The sequence below is a fragment of the Acanthaster planci genome, linkage group LG19 (assembly GCF_054643075.1).
Source record: "Acanthaster planci isolate LZ-2023a linkage group LG19, COTS_SCS, whole genome shotgun sequence".
Classification (NCBI taxonomy): domain Eukaryota; kingdom Metazoa; phylum Echinodermata; class Asteroidea; order Valvatida; family Acanthasteridae; genus Acanthaster; species Acanthaster planci.
Genome location: NC_141795.1, coordinates 8,590,278 through 8,609,345, shown reverse-complemented (window position 1 = coordinate 8,609,345; position 19,068 = coordinate 8,590,278). Strand labels below are relative to the sequence as shown.

At 43.2% G+C, this 19,068-nt stretch overlaps 2 protein-coding genes across 2 annotated transcripts; one reads left to right on the top strand and one right to left on the bottom strand.

Annotated features, from left to right (window-relative positions):
* Window positions 1–447: 447 nt before the first annotated feature.
* On the bottom strand, window positions 448–9,025 carry LOC110984479 (2-Hydroxyacid oxidase 1-like). The gene is made up of 8 exons (XM_087129674.1): window positions 8,478–9,025; window positions 6,945–7,096; window positions 5,892–6,162; window positions 3,326–3,465; window positions 3,048–3,139; window positions 2,163–2,324; window positions 1,499–1,568; window positions 448–586 (listed from the first exon to the last, which is right to left on the bottom strand). Exons 1-8 carry the CDS (start codon window positions 8,612–8,614, stop codon window positions 525–527), a joined length of 1,086 nt encoding a protein of 361 aa, XP_086985800.1. The 5' UTR covers window positions 8,615–9,025; the 3' UTR covers window positions 448–524.
* An 877-nt stretch (window positions 9,026–9,902) lies between these two features.
* LOC110984478 (2-Hydroxyacid oxidase 1-like) lies at window positions 9,903–19,003 on the top strand. The gene is made up of 8 exons (XM_087129673.1): window positions 9,903–10,351; window positions 11,437–11,588; window positions 12,408–12,678; window positions 13,973–14,112; window positions 14,311–14,402; window positions 15,212–15,373; window positions 15,991–16,060; window positions 17,040–19,003. Exons 1-8 carry the CDS (start codon window positions 10,215–10,217, stop codon window positions 17,099–17,101), a joined length of 1,086 nt encoding a protein of 361 aa, XP_086985799.1. The 5' UTR covers window positions 9,903–10,214; the 3' UTR covers window positions 17,102–19,003.
* Window positions 19,004–19,068: the final 65 nt, after the last annotated feature.

The window sequence follows — 19,068 nt, the reverse complement described above, 5'->3', positions numbered from 1 at the left end:
TTGTGAAAGAAGAAAGAAGCTTTTAAATTATAAATGATCCACAAAATTGAGATCAACCAAATGCAATGAAAATTGTTGGCATGTGGTCTGACACTGATAGAAAACACGCACGCTAGACTTTGGACTCACGTCACTGTTTATCTATACAAGGTTGGAGTACACATTTCTCAAACACAAATGTAATTATTGTCTGGTCACTAATCTTTCAATTTCTTTTCAATTTTTTGTGGGTTAACCAATTTCATTTTTAATTATTCTTACAAAACTAAATCACCCCCGAATCTTTCCTAAGTCTGATTGCAGCCATTTTTCAAGTGGCAACCCTCAACTTTCTCGGGCACTCAGGACCATTTTTCAACCGTAGTTTTTAGCCATTATGAAAGCTCAAAGACCCAAGGAGTTGATCGTGGCAACGATTTACACAATCTCACCATTTTGGGTGCCAAACAATCTCCTTTTTTCCAAAAGATACTGTGGGTGGGGGCACTTTTAATGCTAATGAATTAATGGACTGCACCCTTCCACTACACCCTCTGTGACGGCATTTTCACCAGATCCGGCGTTATGTCAGCTACTGATGAACAACCTGGTAAACAAACAAAAAATATAAATGTTCGACTGAAATCCTGAGCATGATGTGTCTGGCCTAATGTTTAAAAATAACAATAACGAATACATGGTGAACTGTGTGCCGAAAGTAAGACAGTATCTGCCTTGAGCAGAAGCACCCCCTCATCGGTTTAATAGAGCCATGTTGGTCAGGGGGTTCCCATTTTGTTGGTGGCCATGTAACGCGTGCCTTTCCTAGTCGTTCGTAAACCAGCGAAGTTCAATTCCGACCAAATGAGTCTCCGTTGCTAAGAAAATTACACCCTCTCTTGGTCTAGCTCATATTAATGTTGCTCATCAGGTCGAGTTGAACTTAGTCCAAACTGACCAGAAACATCACATGCCGACTTCGAAAAAGACCGATCAGAAGTCCCAAAAGAAAAACACAATCACAAACTGACAAAACTCAAGGCAAAATCAACCCCAGCCAACCCAAAACCGACCCCCCCCAAAAAAAACCCCAATCTGGCTCAGACTCGATAATCTTTCAGCATTTCGTCCACTTCTCTTTGCCCGGACTAATCCGCGTTGTGTTATTTTGGGGGGGAAATCATCGCAAGATCTCTTAACAATTATTATAAAAATTTCATGTCTCTCTTGGAATTTTATAGCCATTTGTGGACTGTAGAAATTAATAAAAGAGAAAAAGGCACGCACCTCGGTCATACCGTGCACTGTGACTCTGCATTGAAATTACACGAAGTGAAACTCTGGACTATTTTTTTCCGGTTTACGTCGGCTTACTTACTGGATTTTTCCCCAAAGCGGCTAATCACCGAAACCGATTCCACCCGACTGAAAAGGCGGAAAACCGATCCGATCCGATATGACTGGCAGTCAGTTTAGGGTCAGGTCGGTTTCGGATCAGATTTGCACAACACTATCATACCACTCAACGCCATAGCTCTGCTCAACTCATCTCGAAGGATTTCCAAGACCTGCTTTACTCCTGCTGCGCCCTGAAAAAAAATGAAAAGACAGAAATATCCCATTAATTCTCAAATTCGAAACGCACAATGACTTCAAGACTTAAGGTCGTTTCACACGTTGCGAAAAAGCGATCACAAACGCGAATTAATGAGGGCGGGGCAGCTCAACGGTGCTGCGAATTATCGAAAGGCGAACACATTTCAACTCGAGAGAAAATTTCGCTGCAAATCTTTCATGACGTAAAATTCACTTCGCTTTCACGTTTGCCTGTAGCATGGCCTCGTCTGAATCATTTGGCTGCGGCTTGAAATTACACACGAGTCTATGGTAGTGGCCGCGGCCAGTTCCCGTAGAGTTGTGTGTAATTCCCGGCCTTAGCCAAGTGATCGGACACGGCCCATGAACCGACCTTTATACTTAGATTGGTTTTTGAAATACAAGACGAAAAGAATGCGATCAATAGGAATCGATAGTTCATTAATTTTCGGGTAGAAAACACAAAAATCATACTGAACTTAGAAGAAGTTTATCGGGAATCTGAAAAAGCAACACCTTCACTGTATATGCATTTTGCTTGCTTGTTCTTCATCATTTGAGCAGAGAGAAAGACTGACCAAACTTACATCGTATGCGAGGCCCCAAAGTGCCGGTCGGCCGATGAACACGGCCCGTGCGCCGAGAGCAAGAGCCTTTAGGACATCGGTGCCCTGACGTATTCCTCCGTCGAGATACACCTCGATATCAGATCCACGCACGGCGTCGACCACCTCGGGCAGTGCGTCTATCTGTGATAATTGATAATTATGATAATTATGACGGTGAAAATTTTATTTGAAAAATTATCAACATGACAGATCTTTGCTTTGTTGAACGCGGATTTCACGGAAATCTTCACCCGTAATCCAAAGAACTGGGCATCCTCCCATATTCAGCGTTGTTAATACCTCCACAACTAACTCGTAACAATAACACATTTTATATAGTGATTTCAACTAAGATCAAAGCGCTTTCTATTATTTCTACCCCTGCTCATTGGGCCCATAAAACATCCAATATACCATCTCAGCTCCCTGAGGAATATACAGCTCCATACAGCAATTTCGGCGCAAAGCAGCTAAATCAAACACAACAGCTATCCCTGCCCTCACTGGTACCCAATTTCTCCAGGGTGGGGGAAAGCAATGAGTGGATGACAAAGTGCCTTGTCTAAGGGCATGCGCAACCATGACACCAGGCTGGACTCCGACCCGCAATCCTGTGGCTTTATATGCCCGCCGTTTACAAATAACCAAGAGGCTGCTGCTGCTTCTCACAGTCACGTGATGTCAAGTGGCACACAATTCATATTCACGCTAGCTATGCAGCATCATACTCTCAGATTCAAAGTCCCCCCCCCCCAAAAAAAATCCTGGCTTCCTCGCCACCTTCACCTTCACTGTGCAGCGCCCACCGACGCTGACATTCAACAAAAGGCCTATAGTGTCCATAAACACTTTCAACATTTTTACCGAAGCTGATACACCGTCCAGTTGTCGGCCACCGTGATTTGAAACCCAGATAGCGGACACACCACGCCTGACTGCTTCCTTCGCGTCTTCAGCTGCAACGTGGGAATTGATACCAATTCGTAAATTATACATTTCGTGCACATCGTTTCCCCATACCAACCAAAGACTACAGGATGCGGTTGTAACCCAAATGTCAAAAAGGGAACTTTTAAAAAATGGGTATTGGAAACTTTGGCCAATTACAAGGACATTGTCCTGGCGCATAATGTTTAACTCACCGGTTAGAATGCCTTTAAGAATGATTGGTAGAGATGTCATACTCTGTAGCCATGCTATGTCATCCCAGGTCATTGAAGGGTCAAAGGTCAATTTTGCAAAACCAAAATGAGGATCATTGGGAAGAGAGATAAGCGGGTATCTGCAAAACAAATAAATGTTTGCATTGAGCACTGTTCAGTCAGAGCCAATTTTACACATTTCGTCACTAGGCTCATGATTTCATCGCCCTCATAATGGCGCGCACTGCGTTTTCAGCTACGCTTTCCCTTGGTAGTTGATCAAACGCTCCTTTTTTCAGTCTGAGTTTCTGCCCATTGCAAAGAAAAACGGACACAGCCATGCCAATATGGCTTTTAACATTGAGAACCAAATCAAAAGGTAACAGTCTTGTGCACCAATAATGACCACAATAAGATAAACCATCATTGTGGTTTATACTTATGACTGATTATGATCAATTCATATGCAGTCCCCTTCCATTGTTGGAAAGGCAAGGGTGGTATCTTGTCCCCCAAAGTGGCCATGATTTGAGAAATTAAACCCTATAAACTTTTACAATGTAAATACTAAGGTATGTCATACCCGACTGACATTTTCTGCCAAGAATCATGTCTCTCAGGTACAAATTAAATCCATGGTGGTTCTTTTGTACCTGTCCACTGGAAGGCATAACAGCTCATCACCTTGACAATAATTGTGAAAGAAAAGCAAAGCATTGTGGACAGCAGAGATCAGTTCAAGTCATAGGTTCAAGCTCGCTGCGTCACGGCGCCCCTCTCAAGTTCTAAAGGGCAAATTCTGATCGAACGAAAGCTAGTCAACGATAGTTAGACTAGTCTATAGTCAACTACACTCTTAAACTCCCGGGTCAGACTGACTCAGAAATGGGTCCCATTCGGGATGACCCAGAAAGGGTCAAATACGAACCAAAAGGGGGTCATTTTTCACCCCGAAAAGGGTCACGCCAAATGGGACCCAATTCTGGTTCAGTCTGACCCGGAATGTATTAGAATGTATTCGTGACCAGCCTATCGAGGTTGGTCGTATCATTAGTTACCATAAATCATTTTTAATAGCACAGTGCAGAGAGGACCAGTTATGAAAAAAATGCCGGAAGCAGTATGTCATTAGCAACCGACCGTTTTCACTGTAATTTTTGCTACATATTTTACCCTTCCTGCTGCCACCTTTTCTCCCATTCGGCCTAATGCCCTGACAAGGGTTCGCACTTCAACTTCAATCACTGCATATGTGCTAGATACGTCGCCAACCAACAATTAACTAGTGGTCCATAATCAAACTTGCCCATTGACTACTGGCACTGGTATCTTTTATACTTTGTGAAGTATCCCACAATTCAACGCAAAAACATTGCAGTTTTTGACCCAGTAGGGCTCCTCGAGTAACCCAAGATCGTTGTTTGTTACCACATATTGCGCATGCTCGCCTATCAACCTGACGACATCACGGATGAGCGCGAGAAAAGAATCAGATCACGTGCACCGCTGCGAAGGGTCATGGGAACTTGCGATGTTGAATACCCACTTTTAACCGCATTAATCTCCCGTTACCAATACTGACAATATTATCATGTCATTTTTCGAACGTTCGTATAATGGGGACTCAGGATAATTGCCCAGAACCATTACTTATAGGGGTGGTTCCCCGACAAATAAGAGTCTTTTCCTTTCTTACTTGACCTGACTTCCATAGGAGTGTTTCCCCCTCTGTGCTAATCTCAAACAAGAAACACTGCAGCTTGTAGACATCAGTTGTGCAAGAGCATGGGCTCAGGCATAGGCCAGCAGCAAGAGGGTGAACAGCTAGTTCTCAGGACCTGTCCTTTTGTATAGCAAGTTTACATGTTGGTCTGTAGAGGTGTTGGTTTCCTAAGCTTGAGTACTATAATATCTGCGTCTATTTACTGAGTGCTGTGTTGGTTAACCACTAGTAATTACAGGTCTTGTTTAAAGGCATAGGTTCACTAAACTATAGTCTTGCTCAAGTGTTGGTTTAATTCTGTGACATAATTACAAGTCTCGTTTAAAAGTCTTGTTTAAAGGTCTGGCCTATCCATTTTGTGTGAATATTTATATTTTTGGTTCACCGTTTAGTTTAAGGAATTTCTTCTATTAGGTTTTTGGTTGTGCAGACTGACCGGATTTCACTACTTTCACTACTACTGTTTGTTTTTTGAATCTCTCCCAGTTTCCCTGGGAGTGGATATCCTGCGACCCAACTTCTTACCGACCCTTATTAGTGTTATTGTTATTACTTTACTTTTGGTCAAGGTTTTCCCCGTTTGGTCGCACTGTGTTATTTTCTCAGGTTACATTCGCCCCTGGTCGGTAACAGCTTTTGTCCGTTACTTCATTATAAATGACATACTTTCAATACGCTTTTCACCAAGACTCCTTTACTGTCTTGTGCTTTGGTAGCTGTGAATGATTTTCAAACCTTTTGAAATATTCTCTTGGCATTGACAAATTAAGGAAAACGTTGATTGACCAAGTTTTGTAGCAAGCGTGTACTGCAGCAGTAACAATGCACAATATGTATACTTACTTTAAATAATGGGGTTCGACAACTGGCTCAGCTAGCTGCCTGCCGATAAGTGGTTGATCAACCGTCAGCACAATGCCCTTCAAGCCTGCCTTCTCGGCTCGTTTTATTATGTGCTCGGTGTGCTCGACTCTTCGCTCCAAGGTTTGACGGTCGCAAAATACGTTCAGTTGTTGGAACACCGGTGTTTCGAACGAAAGGGGATTGGCTACGTCTTCCAAGTCTTTGCTTGAAAATATGCTCAGAGCCATTGCTGACCCAGCACTAGCCACGCCTATAGAAGTAACGATTTGCGAGTAAGGCTATATGAAATATAGAGTGACGTATGGATTAATGTTGCAACTAAACTGACCAGGGACATTAATTTTTCATAACACAGAGGTAGTGTGTCAGGCTTTGATAAGACACAAGATTTTTCGTATATGCAAATCTACGCTTAAATTAATAATAATGAGGTATAATTTACACAAGTGAATTGATTGTATTGGAAAGAGGAAATTTAGCTCCTTGTTTTTATGTGCCACTCAATTTGATATCCAGATGAATGTGCATACTATGCATATGAAAAGTTTTGAGGGTTCCTAGTGCTTTACATTAAGACTTTAACTCAACAGTGTCTCTGGCGACTATCGTTTTGACAGAGCAGGTCACAATACATGTTACTTGATAATTATGGGCAGGGCATGCAATGTGCATGCACGAACGACAGCTGCAGTATGTTTCATACACGGTCCTACAGGTATATACTTTTCATTGCAGTTCTTGTGAATATTCTTTTGGGTCCCATTTATTTCATTTTCGATGTTTGTTGCACCATTCTCAGGGAATTTTTGTGTATGTCTTTTAACGTCTTCAGGCAAATTTAGAAAATTACAGAAAACACGTTTTGGAGTAAAATTGACATCATGGCCTTTTAAAACTCCAAACACCTTCATCCCTTGTTTCTCTCTCCCAAAAAACCTCCGAAGTACCGCTAACTCTACCTATAGGCCTATTCTGCCACTTTGAAAACAATAACTCGAAGAATTTCTGTCTCGCACCGTGCCTGTGTTTTACCTTTAGCCGTGGCGATTTCTCCCTCGGGATGGACCATACCATGACAGGCTGTCGGAGAGACACCGACCGGAAAGTCTAGACGATGGCCCAATATAGTGGTGCTGAGGTCCCGCTTAGATACATCCCGCAAACAGCGAGGTCTTAGTCGATACCTGCATCAAGGATGGATGAAAAGCATTCATGGAAAGGAGTGAAATGTAAGTTTATGATCTACATGTACCAGGTACGCATTCAAAAAATGATTCAAACCGGCTCAAATCCAGAAATTAAAATGCAAACTCACTCGGAGCGGGTTTTGATATCGAGTAGACACCTAGCATTAAAATATTTTGTCGAACAACTGAATGAAAACAATAGACAACGAAGACAACGACGTACAGACCATCATCTCCTTTAATTAAATGTTTTTCTGATTTCTTTTGTTTTAATGCATTCACTGTTTACTGCCGCCTGGCGATACATTTCTAAAATGGCGGAGGGAGTTCAGTATGGCCAAAGATTATAATTTTAACATGACCATTTTATGGCGTGAAATTTAAGAACAGACCGTATTTGAATTCCTGACATAGGCCCTAACGTAATTCAATAAGCCCCTGTACGGATGACGTCACACTTTGTGTTTACATTTGCACATTAATGATATTCTTGGGTCAGTTTCCCGCGCTTATGGGCTAGCTTTGTGCAGTGCTAGCTCGTTTGTGCAGATATAAAGGAAAACGACGTCATGGCCTTGCACGCCCACCGTGACAGGGAAAATCTGCTAAACAAGTCTGACGCCCGTCAAACTCAAAGCCTTATCAGCAACATGTTCACTTTGACAAATAACGCAAAGCCAGAAACAGTTAAATCATAAGCCTCATCGCAAATACTGCATGGGCGATTTTGCACAATAGTAGGCCTAGAAAGGCATTTCGGGAAGGAAAAATGAGTAAACATTGAACCTTCTTCCTTCCCACAATGCCTTTCCAGTTTCTACCATTGAGTAAAATCACCCATGCAGTATTTGCGATTAGGCTTATCCCACTGAGGAAGGAGTACAAATGAATACTCAGTGTTAACAAATGCTATTCTTGCTCAATAGGGGCCTATGCGGTAAATCGATTGCCTTCTGCTGCTCCCTCTGTTGGCATTTTGGGAGAAGAAATCCACTTCGATTTGTTGCACGATTGCAACAACAAATTTCGGGATACATAATTCTATTATTTAGGAGGCTACAAAAAATTGCCGATTGCTTATTTTGCATCATTTTGAAACGGCGAAGAAACTTTGGTCTAGTCACAATATCGCACAATCAGCAACCAAAGCACTGTAGAGATACGTTTCTAGCATTATGGAGGAATGTTGCGAAAACACACCGGTACCCTCCCCTGGATGGCGGGACAGCTAGGCCACGCCAGGTCGCTATCACGGTTCGGCTTTATTCTTGCATGGCACACCTCGCCTTTGAATAATACACCCACACAGAAATAGCAGACGGCCAACGACGGACGCATCTATCCAGTTCACAGGTCGAACGTTCGAACGAGGAATTACTTTTGAAAAGCCAGTCCGTTGTCAGCCAAAGTCTGTTGGGCGTCTGCTCCCCGTCGGAAGTACTCCCACCACGTCCCAGGGACTTTTTTCTTCAGATACGGCTCAAAATCCTGCAGAATGAGCGCTTTTGATGTCATGATGACGCGTCCAAACGAGCTCAAAGCCCAGAGTACACTTCAGATCCAATTGTAGGCCTAGTTACTGTTGCAGCGAAACAAACTGGAACTGTCGGTGATCAAGGGTGTACTGTCTTGCAGCCGACGGTCATTTTATGACTGTCAAAATAGAGAAATATCATACTAGTTAATCTTACTTAACCTGTGGATGGACGCGGTCTGGGTACTAGAGCTATATATAGCCCTAATTCTAACTGGCCGGTCATCTATAGGCTATTCTGCGCTACGGCATGCATCTTTACTTTGTGCTGATTGTCCATGTGCACTGATGCATAATCCACCTGAGTCTCCCACTTCGTACGCCGTCAGATGCCCAAGACGTCAGTGATCGATAGCTGATCGCCGCTCGTGAGCGAATTTTTTTTGGTAAATTGGGACGCCCTCTATCGCACCAGTAGACTAAACCCGACCAGCTCGCACTAAGGGTACGGTACACTCCACTAATTCAAGACTCATTGAAAACAGCGTAAAATCAGCACTTCACAGGGCCCAATGACGTGCATCCCTAATCATTCATTTTCTTTTCAATTTTTTGTGGGTTAACCAATTACATTTTCAATTATTCCAACAAAACAAAATCACCCACCAAACAGTGATTTTTCCACAGTCTGATTGCAGCCATTTTTGAAGTGGCAACCCTCAACTTTCTTGAGCACTTAGGACCCTTTTTACCATAGTTTTTAGCCATTCTGCTCTCATGTGTAAGCTCAAAAGCCGGGGAGTTGATCCAACGATTTACACAATCTCACCTTTTTGGGGGCCAAACAATCTCCTTTTTCAAAAGATACTGTTGGTGGGGGCACTTTTAATGCTAATGAGCTAGCCAGAAATTTCACTTGAATTAGTGGACTGCACCGTGAACATGCGGATACTTTGTTGGCGCCTCTTGGTTATGGACGCTTTAGAGCGTCCTACTTTCCAATAGCCGACTTCGTCTCTGCCGCAGGTTTCGTCTGTTTGTTTTTTTACCACCTTATTTCAAAGTTGTTAGCTCAATAGCAAGTCTGAAAGTGAAAGTGCTAAAGAAACCTGAAATAAAATTCAACAGAGCAAAGTATTGGTGTATTTCAATTTGATTTGAATTACGCCCCGGGCCTAAAAACGTGTAATGATTTTGGAAACGAGCCAAACAGCCCCGTTATCGTGAAGACATGTGACGCTGCAATATGGCTTGACTCAAAAGGTGGATTAGGGCCGGGGTCAGTTCCATGGACATTAAGCACAAAGTATAGCTGCATGCTGTACTGCACGGCCTATAGACGACCGGCCAGTTTGGTTTCAAAGTTCGAGCTCAGGAGCTATTCTCTCTAATATACACAACTCTGGTACCTGCACCCCGTCCATCTTCAGGTTGAATAAGATAAGCGAAGGGTGATATTTATGTATTTATAAGCAGTCATAAAAAGGCTGCGGGTGAGAAGTGTATAAACACAGAGCATTCTACATAATCTCGGAGCGATTATTTCGGGTGACGCTCGAGCACCGACGGTTCCAGTTTGTTTCGCTGCAACAGTAGGCCTATGATCCGCAGTGGAATTTGAACTAGTTTTGACGCGTCATCATGACATCAAAACCGCTCATTCTGCAGGATTTCGAGCCGTATCTGAAGAAAAAAGTCCCTGGGACGTGGTGGGAGTACTTCCGACGGGGAGCAGACGCCCAACAGACTTTGGCTGACAACCCACTGGCTTTTCAAAAGTAATTCCTTGTTCGACCTTTGACCTGGATCGATGCGTACGTCGTTTTTTAATAGCCGGCTGTCTGCATGATTACTGGTGTGACCCATTGGCTACTCACGCGTGGCTGTATTCCGAGTGACAGTCGGTGTGCCATACAAGAATAAGCCGAACCCGAAGCGACCTGAATAGGCATGCGTGATGTCCTGTCATCCAGGGGAGGGTATACGGGTACCGGAAGTGTTTTCGCGACATTCCTCCATACTGCTAGAAACGTATTTCTACAGTACTTTGGTCGCTGATTTTGCGATTTCGTGACTAGACCGAAGTTTGGAGTTGGTCCATCGCCGTTTCAAAATGACGGAAAATAAGCAATCGGCAATTTTTCGTAGCCTCCTAAATAATAGAATTAGGCCTATGTATCCTGAAATTCGTTGTTGCAATCATGCAATAAACCAAATTAGATTTCTTCTTTAAAAAATGTGAATAGAGAGAGAGAGCAGCAGAAGTCAATCAATTTACCGAATATGGAGCAAGAATGACTCTTGTTAACAATGAGTATTCATTTGTGCTCTTTTCTCTGTGGGATGATTTAACTGTTTCTGGCAGCTGGAAACTGTCAATGATGATTCGCCATGACCAAGAATATCATTAAAGTGCAAATGTAAATGTGTGACGTCATCCGTACAGGGGCTTATTGAATTACGTAAGGGCCTTTGTCAGGAATTGAAATACGGTCTGTTCTTCAATTCCACGCCATAAAATGGTCAGGTTATAATTATAATCCTTGGCCATTTTAAAAGTGTATCGCCACGCTGCAATAAACAGTGAATAAATAAAAGCAAAAGAAATCAGAAATTTCGCACGAATGTTTAAGCTTTTAATTAAAGGAGATGATGGTCTGTACGTCGTTGTCTTCGTTGTCTATTGTTTTCATTCAGTTGTTCGACAAAATATTTTAATGCTAGGTGTCCACTCGATATCAAAACCCGCTCCGAGTGAGTTTGCACTTTAGGATATGAACCGGTTTGAATCATTTCTTGGATGCGTAGATCATAAAACTTAAATTTCACTCCTTTCAATATTTTTCCTCCAACATCGATGCAGGTATCGACTAAGGCCTCGCTGTTTGCGGGATGTATCTAAGCGGGACCTCAGCACCACTATATTGGGCCATCGTCTAGACTTTCCGATCGGTGTCTCTCCGACAGCCTATCAGGGTATGGTGCATCCCGAGGGAGAAATTGCTATGGCTAAAGGTAAGACATAGGCACGGTGCTAGACAGAAATTCATTTTTTGCCATGTCGCACCACGGTACGGTCACAATGTCTGATGTCCATGCTCGCTGTAGCACTGCGAATTTGGTCTATTTTCCCCCAAACCTAGAAGTTTATAGGGTAAATGATCAACGAGTAGCTGCATATTAAAAGTTGTTATAAAAAATAAGCTATTGGCGCATCTTACAAGGCATGTTATAGCCATCTTCAGATGGCATTTTTTCGGAGATTTTTGGACCTCGAGATCGGGACGCCATATTTGTTTTCAATTCTCGGTTGAGAAACGTCTTGAACTTATAGGAATAATTCAATATAAGGCTAAAACGAAGGTGTTGATTGGCTCCCTCAAAAGTCTAGGGAAAAAAATGAAAACCATAAGAAATGAAAAAAAATATCAAAGATCTTCCTGCAATAACGATTCGCGTGTTGATAGCGCCCTCTAAGAGTGTACGTGTGTAGTTTGTGTCACGGAATAACTACCGGGAGGTCCAAGACGTTCGTCGACGTGACGTGTCTTTGTTCAGCTGATTTGCACATTTTCTTACACCGGGTGAGGTCGCTCTTCGCCTAGATTTCGAGTGTCAGGTGCGCGCTGCACTGCCGTGCGCTGTGATGCGACGAATGACGAACGCCTTGACCAAGGCTGCCGGAGCCACTGTTGAGTAAAAGCCTTCAAAAGAATCTTGCACAATGTAAAGCAATAGGAACCCTCGACATGCAGTGAAATGTTTAGTTGAAATGTTCATCCCTAACGTCGCTCAATTTCACAGAGCCTTAATCTCAAATCGTTACTTCTATAGGCGTGGCTAGTGTTGGGTCAGCAATGGCTCTGAGCATATTTTCAAGCAAAGACTTGGAAGACGTAGCCGCCCCCCTTTCGTCCGAAACACCGCTGTTCCAACAGCTGAACGTGTTTTGCGACCGTCAAACCTTGGAGCGAACAGTCGAGCACACCGAGCACATAATAAAACGAGCCGAGAAGGCAGGCTTGAAGGGCATTGTGCTGACGGTCGATCAGGCAGTTTTCGGCAGGCAGCTAGCTGAACCAGTTGTCGCGCCCCCTTATTTAAAGTAAGTATACATGTACATGCTGTTCATCATTACTGCTGCGGTACACGTTTCTTATACAAAACTTGATCAATTAACGTTTTGTTGAAAGCACATCACTTATAATGAAGTAACGTGCAGTTTGTGGAAAAACCTGCTGTTACCGAACGACGAACTTTCTTCTAATGTTCAAATATTGACATAAAATTAAAGTGCAGTGTTGGTAACGGAAGATAATGATTAAAACTAAATACTCTAACGGTTAAAACTGAATACTCTAACAGCGTAAGTACCTATGATCCTTCAGAGCTGTGCACGTGTTTTCAGAGCGCTTATCCGTGATGTCGTCATAGGTTGATAGGCGAGCATGCGCAATATGTTGTAATAAACGAACGATCTTGGGTTACTCGAGGAGTCCAACTGGCTGTCAAAAGGCATATAAAATTTGTCATACAAATTCAAACTCTCGACAGCTGTGGACATCCACACACTTATTGAATTGAGTCAAAGTTGCCCCGGCATTAATCGGTCTGTGTGAACTATTTTACAACGGCATCAACTTTCCTTCACATAGTTCAACTAAGCTACCATGTTTTTACGTTGAATTGTGGGATACTTCACCAAGTAGGCCTACGTGTATAAATACATATACAAGTTACAGTTTAAACTTGAGAGGGGCACGGCACGGCCGGATTGAACCTATGGCTTGAACTGATCTCTGCTATCGACAATAGTTTGTTTATTTTACAATTTTGTTTTACAATTATTGTCAAGGTAACGAGCTGTTATACGTACCACTAGACAGGTACGGAAGACCCACCATGGAATTAATTAGTACCTGAGAGACATGATTCTTGGCAGAAAATAACAGTTGGGTATGACATATCTTAACATTCACATTGTAAAGGTTTATATCGTTTAATTACACAAATCATGGCCACTTTGGGGGACAAGATACCACCCTTGCCTTTCCAACAATGGAAGGGGACTGCATATGATTTGATCATAATCAGTCATAAGTATAAACCACAATGATGGTTTATCTTATTGTGGTCATTATTGGTGCACAAGACTGTTACCTTTTGATTTGGTTTTCAATGTTAAAAGCCATGTTGGCATGGCTGTGTCCGTTTTTCTTTGCAATGGGCAGAAACTCAGACTGAAAAAAGGAGCGTTTGATCAACTACCAAGGGAAAGCGTAGCTGAAAACGCAGTGCGCGCCATTATGAGGGCGATGAAATCATGAGCATAGTGACAAAATGTGTAAAATTGGCTCTGACTGAACAGTGCTCAATGCAAACATTTATTTGTTTTGCAGATATCCGCTTATCTCCCTTCCCAACGATCCTCATTTTGGTTTTGCAAAATTGAACTTTGACCCTTCAATGACCTGGGATGACATAGCATGGCTACGGAGTATGACCTCTCTACCAATCATTCTTAAGGGCGTTCTAACCGGTGAGTTAAACATTATGACATTTTGCACCACGATAATGTCCTCGTAATAGACCAGAGTTTCCGATACCCATTTTTTAAAAAAAAGTTCCCTTGTTGGCTTTTAGGTTACAACCGCATCCTGTAGTCTTTGGTTGGTATGGGGAAAAGATGTGCACGAAATGTATAATTTACGAATTGGTATCAATTTTCACGTTGCAGCTGAAGACGCGAAGGAAGCAGTCAGGCGCGGTGTGTCCGCTATCTGGGTTTCAAATCACGGTGGCCGACAACTGGACGGTGTATCAGCTTCGGTAAAAATGTTGAAAGTGTTTACGGACACTATGGGCCTTTTGTCGAATTTCAGCTTCGGCGGGCGCTCCGCAATGAATTCCAAGTTAGGAAGCCAGGAATTCGAGGAAAAACCTTTGAATCTGAGAGCATGGCGCTGTGTACTATAGCTGCTGTGAATGTGAAATGTGCCTGCCACACCAAATCACGTGACCGTGAGAAGCAGGCGCAGCCTCGTTGTGGCCGGTAGTGCTGCAGCCCTCGTGGTAATTCGTAAACGGCGGGCATATAAAGCCACAGGGTTGCGGGTTGGAGTCCAGCCTGGTGTCATGGTTGCCCATGCCCTTAGGCAAGGCACTTTGTCGTCCACTCATTGCTTTCCCCCACCCTGGAGTAATTGGGTACCAGTGAGAGCAGAGATAGCTGTTGTGTTTGATTTAGCTGCTTTGCGCCGAAATTGCTGTATGGAGCTGTATATTCCTCAGGGAGCTGAGATGGTATATTGGATGTTTTTATGGGCCCAATGAGCAGGGTTATTAATAACAGAAAGCGCTTTGATCTTAGTTGAAATCACCGTACAAAATATGTCATTATTATAGGTTTTGGTTGTGAAAGTATGAACAACGCTGAATATGGGAGACTGCCCTGGTTTTTTTTTTGCGTTACGGGTTAAGATTTCCATGAAATCCGCGTTCAAGAAAGCAAAGACTGTTCATGTCGATAATTTTTTAAATAAAATTTTCACCATCATAATGATATCAAAGAACTGTAAGATGTTAGAGTCATCAAAACCAGAGAGCCATTGAAAAATTTCTGTAATTGTCCATCGCAGATAGACGCACTGCCCGAGGTGGTCGATGCCGTGCGTGGCTCTGATATCGAGGTGTATCTTGACGGAGGAATTCGTCAGGGCACCGATGTCCTCAAGGCTCTTGCTCTCGGCGCACGGGCCGTGTTCATCGGCCGACCGGCACTCTGGGGCCTCGCATACGATGTAAGTTTGGTCAGTCTTTCTCTCTGCTCAAATGATGAAGAACCAACAAGCAAAGGACAGTGAAAGTGTTGCTTTTTCAGATTTCTGCTGAGCTTCTAAGTTCAGTATGATTTTTGTGTTTTTTACCCGGAAAATGAGGAACTTTCAGAGAGGAATTACATGCGTTCCATGCATTCCTTCAACTTCCCCTATTGATCTTTCCCAAGTTTTCCTCGTTTATTACAAAAAACAAACGTATACTAAAGGTCGGTTCATGGACCTTGTCCGAAACACTTGGCTACGGCCGGAAATTACACACAACTCTACAGGAACTGTAGACTCGCGTGTAATTTCAAGCCGCAGCCAAATGATTCAGACGAGGCCATGCTACAGGCGACCGTGAAAGCGAAGCGAATTTTATGTCACGAAATATTTGCAGCGAAACTTCTGGCGAGTTGACAAGTGTTCATCTATCGATAATTCGCAGCGCGAATATTTGAGCTGCCCTGCTCTCATTAATTTGCGTTTGTGTTTGTTTTCGCACAACGTGTGAAACGGTCTCAAGTCTTGAAGTCACTGTGCGTTTCGAATTTGAGGATTAATGAGATTTAGTTGTCTGTCTTTTCATTTTTTTTCAGGGCGCAGCAGGAGTAAAGCAGGTCTTGGAAATCCTGCGAGACGAGTTGAGCAGAGCTATGGCGTTGAGTGGTATGATAGTGTTGTGCAAACCCGATCCGAAACCGACCTGACCCGAAACCGACCTGACTCGAAACCGACTACCGGTCGAATCGCATCGGTTTATCCGCCTTTTCATTCGGGTGGGATCGGTTTCGGTTTTAGATAAGCCGCTTTGGGGGAAAATCCAATAAGTAAGCCGGAAAAATAAGTCGAGACTCTCACTTCGTGTATTTTTAATGCAGAGTCACAGTGCCCGGTATGACCAAGGTGCGTGCCTTTTTCACAGGGTATTTATTTTTACAGTCCACCCAGGACTATAACAAATGAAAAGAAAGAGGTAAAATTATTCTTCAGAGTTCTTGCAATGATTCCCCCCAAAATAATGCAAAGCAGATTAGTCCGGGCAGAAAGAAAGTAGACAAAATGCTGGAAGATTATTGAGTCTGAGCCAGATTGGTTTTTTTTTTCGGGGGGGGGGGGTCGGTTTCGGGTTGGATCAGGTCGATTTTGCCTTGATTTTTGTCAGTTTGTGATTAAGTTCTTCTCTTGGGAGTTCCGATCGGTCTTTTGTCGGAGTCGGCATGTCATGTTTCTGGTCAGTCTGAATTAAGTTCGACCTGATGTGCAACATGTGCCTCGAGCTGGATCAAGAGAGGGTGTAATTTTCTTAGCAACTAGACTCCTTTGGTCGGACTTAGACTCCTTTGGTCGGACTTAGACTCCTTTGGCCGGAATTGAACTTTGCTGGTTCGCAAACGACTATGAAAGGCATGCGTCGCATCGCCACCATTGATCTCCATCAGTGATCGCCACCAACAAAATGGGAACCCGTGACCAACACTGCTCTTTTCAACCGATGAGGGGGTGCTTCTGCTCGAGATGGATACCGTCTGGGCTAATTTGGCACACAGTTCACCATGTATGCCTCGCTGTCATTTTCGAACATTCTACCAGACACATCATGCTCAGGATTTCAGTCGAACATTTATATTTTTGGTTTGTTTACCAGGTTGTTCATCAGTAGCTGACATAACGCCGGATCTGGTGAAAATGCCGTCACACGGCGTGTAGTGGAAGGGCTTAGAGTAGCGTCCATGACAGGTTGACTTAAAAATGTCAGCCTTCATACCGTCTTTGCTCGAATTCTGTCTATTAAATTTAAGAAATTGGATTTTCGTTCAAAGCATGTGTTAAGGGGACACCACCAGAACGAACTGACTCTTGCGTTTTCAGTCAGGGTTCAAAGTGCCAGGAAAAACCTCAAAGCCACCAATGGACGGACTGTTGCAGGCATCACTTGCGACAGCGTAGTAACCAAACGAGAAATATTTTTTTTATCAGAGTTTGTGGGGGTCGGTTTCGGCCAATGTCATCGACGCACTCGCTTGAAATGAGCCACTTCTGGGAACCACGGATGACAAGATGTGATACACTAGTAGGGGAGTGAGTGACCAACAACGGCGAGGAGGGGGATTCGAAAATTTCTAGGGTCGGGGGACCAGTGCAGAACACCTTTTATCACCCTTTTGCAACTTCATATTAGTTTCGTGTCTCCGTGTTTTTGTCATGGTGGTCGCGTTCCAGCTCCCACCGCTTCATTGCAATCATATTTTTGACTGCTGATTTTAACAAGACTGAATTTGTGGTAGTTTATGCTATAATCAGGACTAAAAGTAGGAATAATTAATCTTCTTCTTGGTTGATTTTGGAAAAGATTAAAAATGGTAATCATTTTTATATCATAAAGATATTATAAGCTCTGAAATGTGTACTCTAACTTGGCAGATAAACAGTAATATGAGACACGAGTATAACGTGCGTGTTTTCTATCAGTATGGACCACAGGCAACCAGTCGTCTAACAAGTTACTTTCAGAAGTGTCGTGGCACAAAGCCAGGCCCGTTTGGAAAGATTGCAGATATGTGAGGGTCAATCTGTCGAAGTTCAAGCCTGTCTTGGCGTGGCAAACGTGTACAAGAAGTTGGGGCCCAGGCCTGATGCCGTTGTATCCGTGATATGAACTGCACAGCCACGGGCGCGTAAATCGGAGGTAGGCCTACATTATGAACGCGCGGTCAGACGCCATGGACTGCCAGACATTTGTAGTTGAGTGGTTCTGCTTGGGTGTTTGAAAACACGAAGGTTGTTTGAAGAAAAACATGTCCTACAATGCAAAGAATTTATTCTGGCACTGAAGACTATTGAGGCCAATATTCATTGGTTGCATCGTTCACATATAACTCTATTTCGTGGTCATAGCCGCCCGCAATACATGAGATGTCAGTTTGGTTGGTGGATAACTCAGAGGTGATTAAAATACTACGGGTACTAGTTCCATCACTCAAATCAGTCATCCAATCCACCTCCCGACATCTGGGGGGAAACGTGGCGCTTGCGCTGCGAGCAATCTGGCCGGAAAGGGCGCGCTTCACCAAAGCAGTTTGCAACAGGCACATTGCATGCATCTATCAAAATGAAAGAAGCCATGCATTCAAACACACTTTCTCGGGTTAGAGATTCATCAAATCAACTTCCTCTCCAACAGCGTTCCTGCTCCCATCGCTTCATCGCATATCATATTTTTTGACTGATTTTAACAAGACAGAATTAGTAGTAGTTTATGCTATAATCAAGACTAAAATAAGAAGGATTAATCTTCTTCTTTGTTGTTTTCGGAAAAGAGTAAAAAACGGCAATCATTTTTAATTAAAGGAGATATTATAAGCTCTGAAATGTGTACTCTAACATGGCAGATAAACAGTAACATGAGACCTGTAAGTCTAACGTGCGTGTTTTCCATCAGTATTAGACGACATGTCAACAATGTTTGCCACGATCAGCTGGCGGATGATGAAAAAAGAGATTTCGGGGTGTGATTCACGTAGTCTAACTTCAGCAAGTGTCGTGGCACAAAGCCAGGCCATGTGAGGGTCAATATGTCGAAGTTCAAGCTTTTCTTTGCGTGGCAAGCATGTGCACAAGAAGTACTGTAGGGGCCTAGGCCCAGTGCTAGTGACGTTCCATGCCACTTCAGTTTA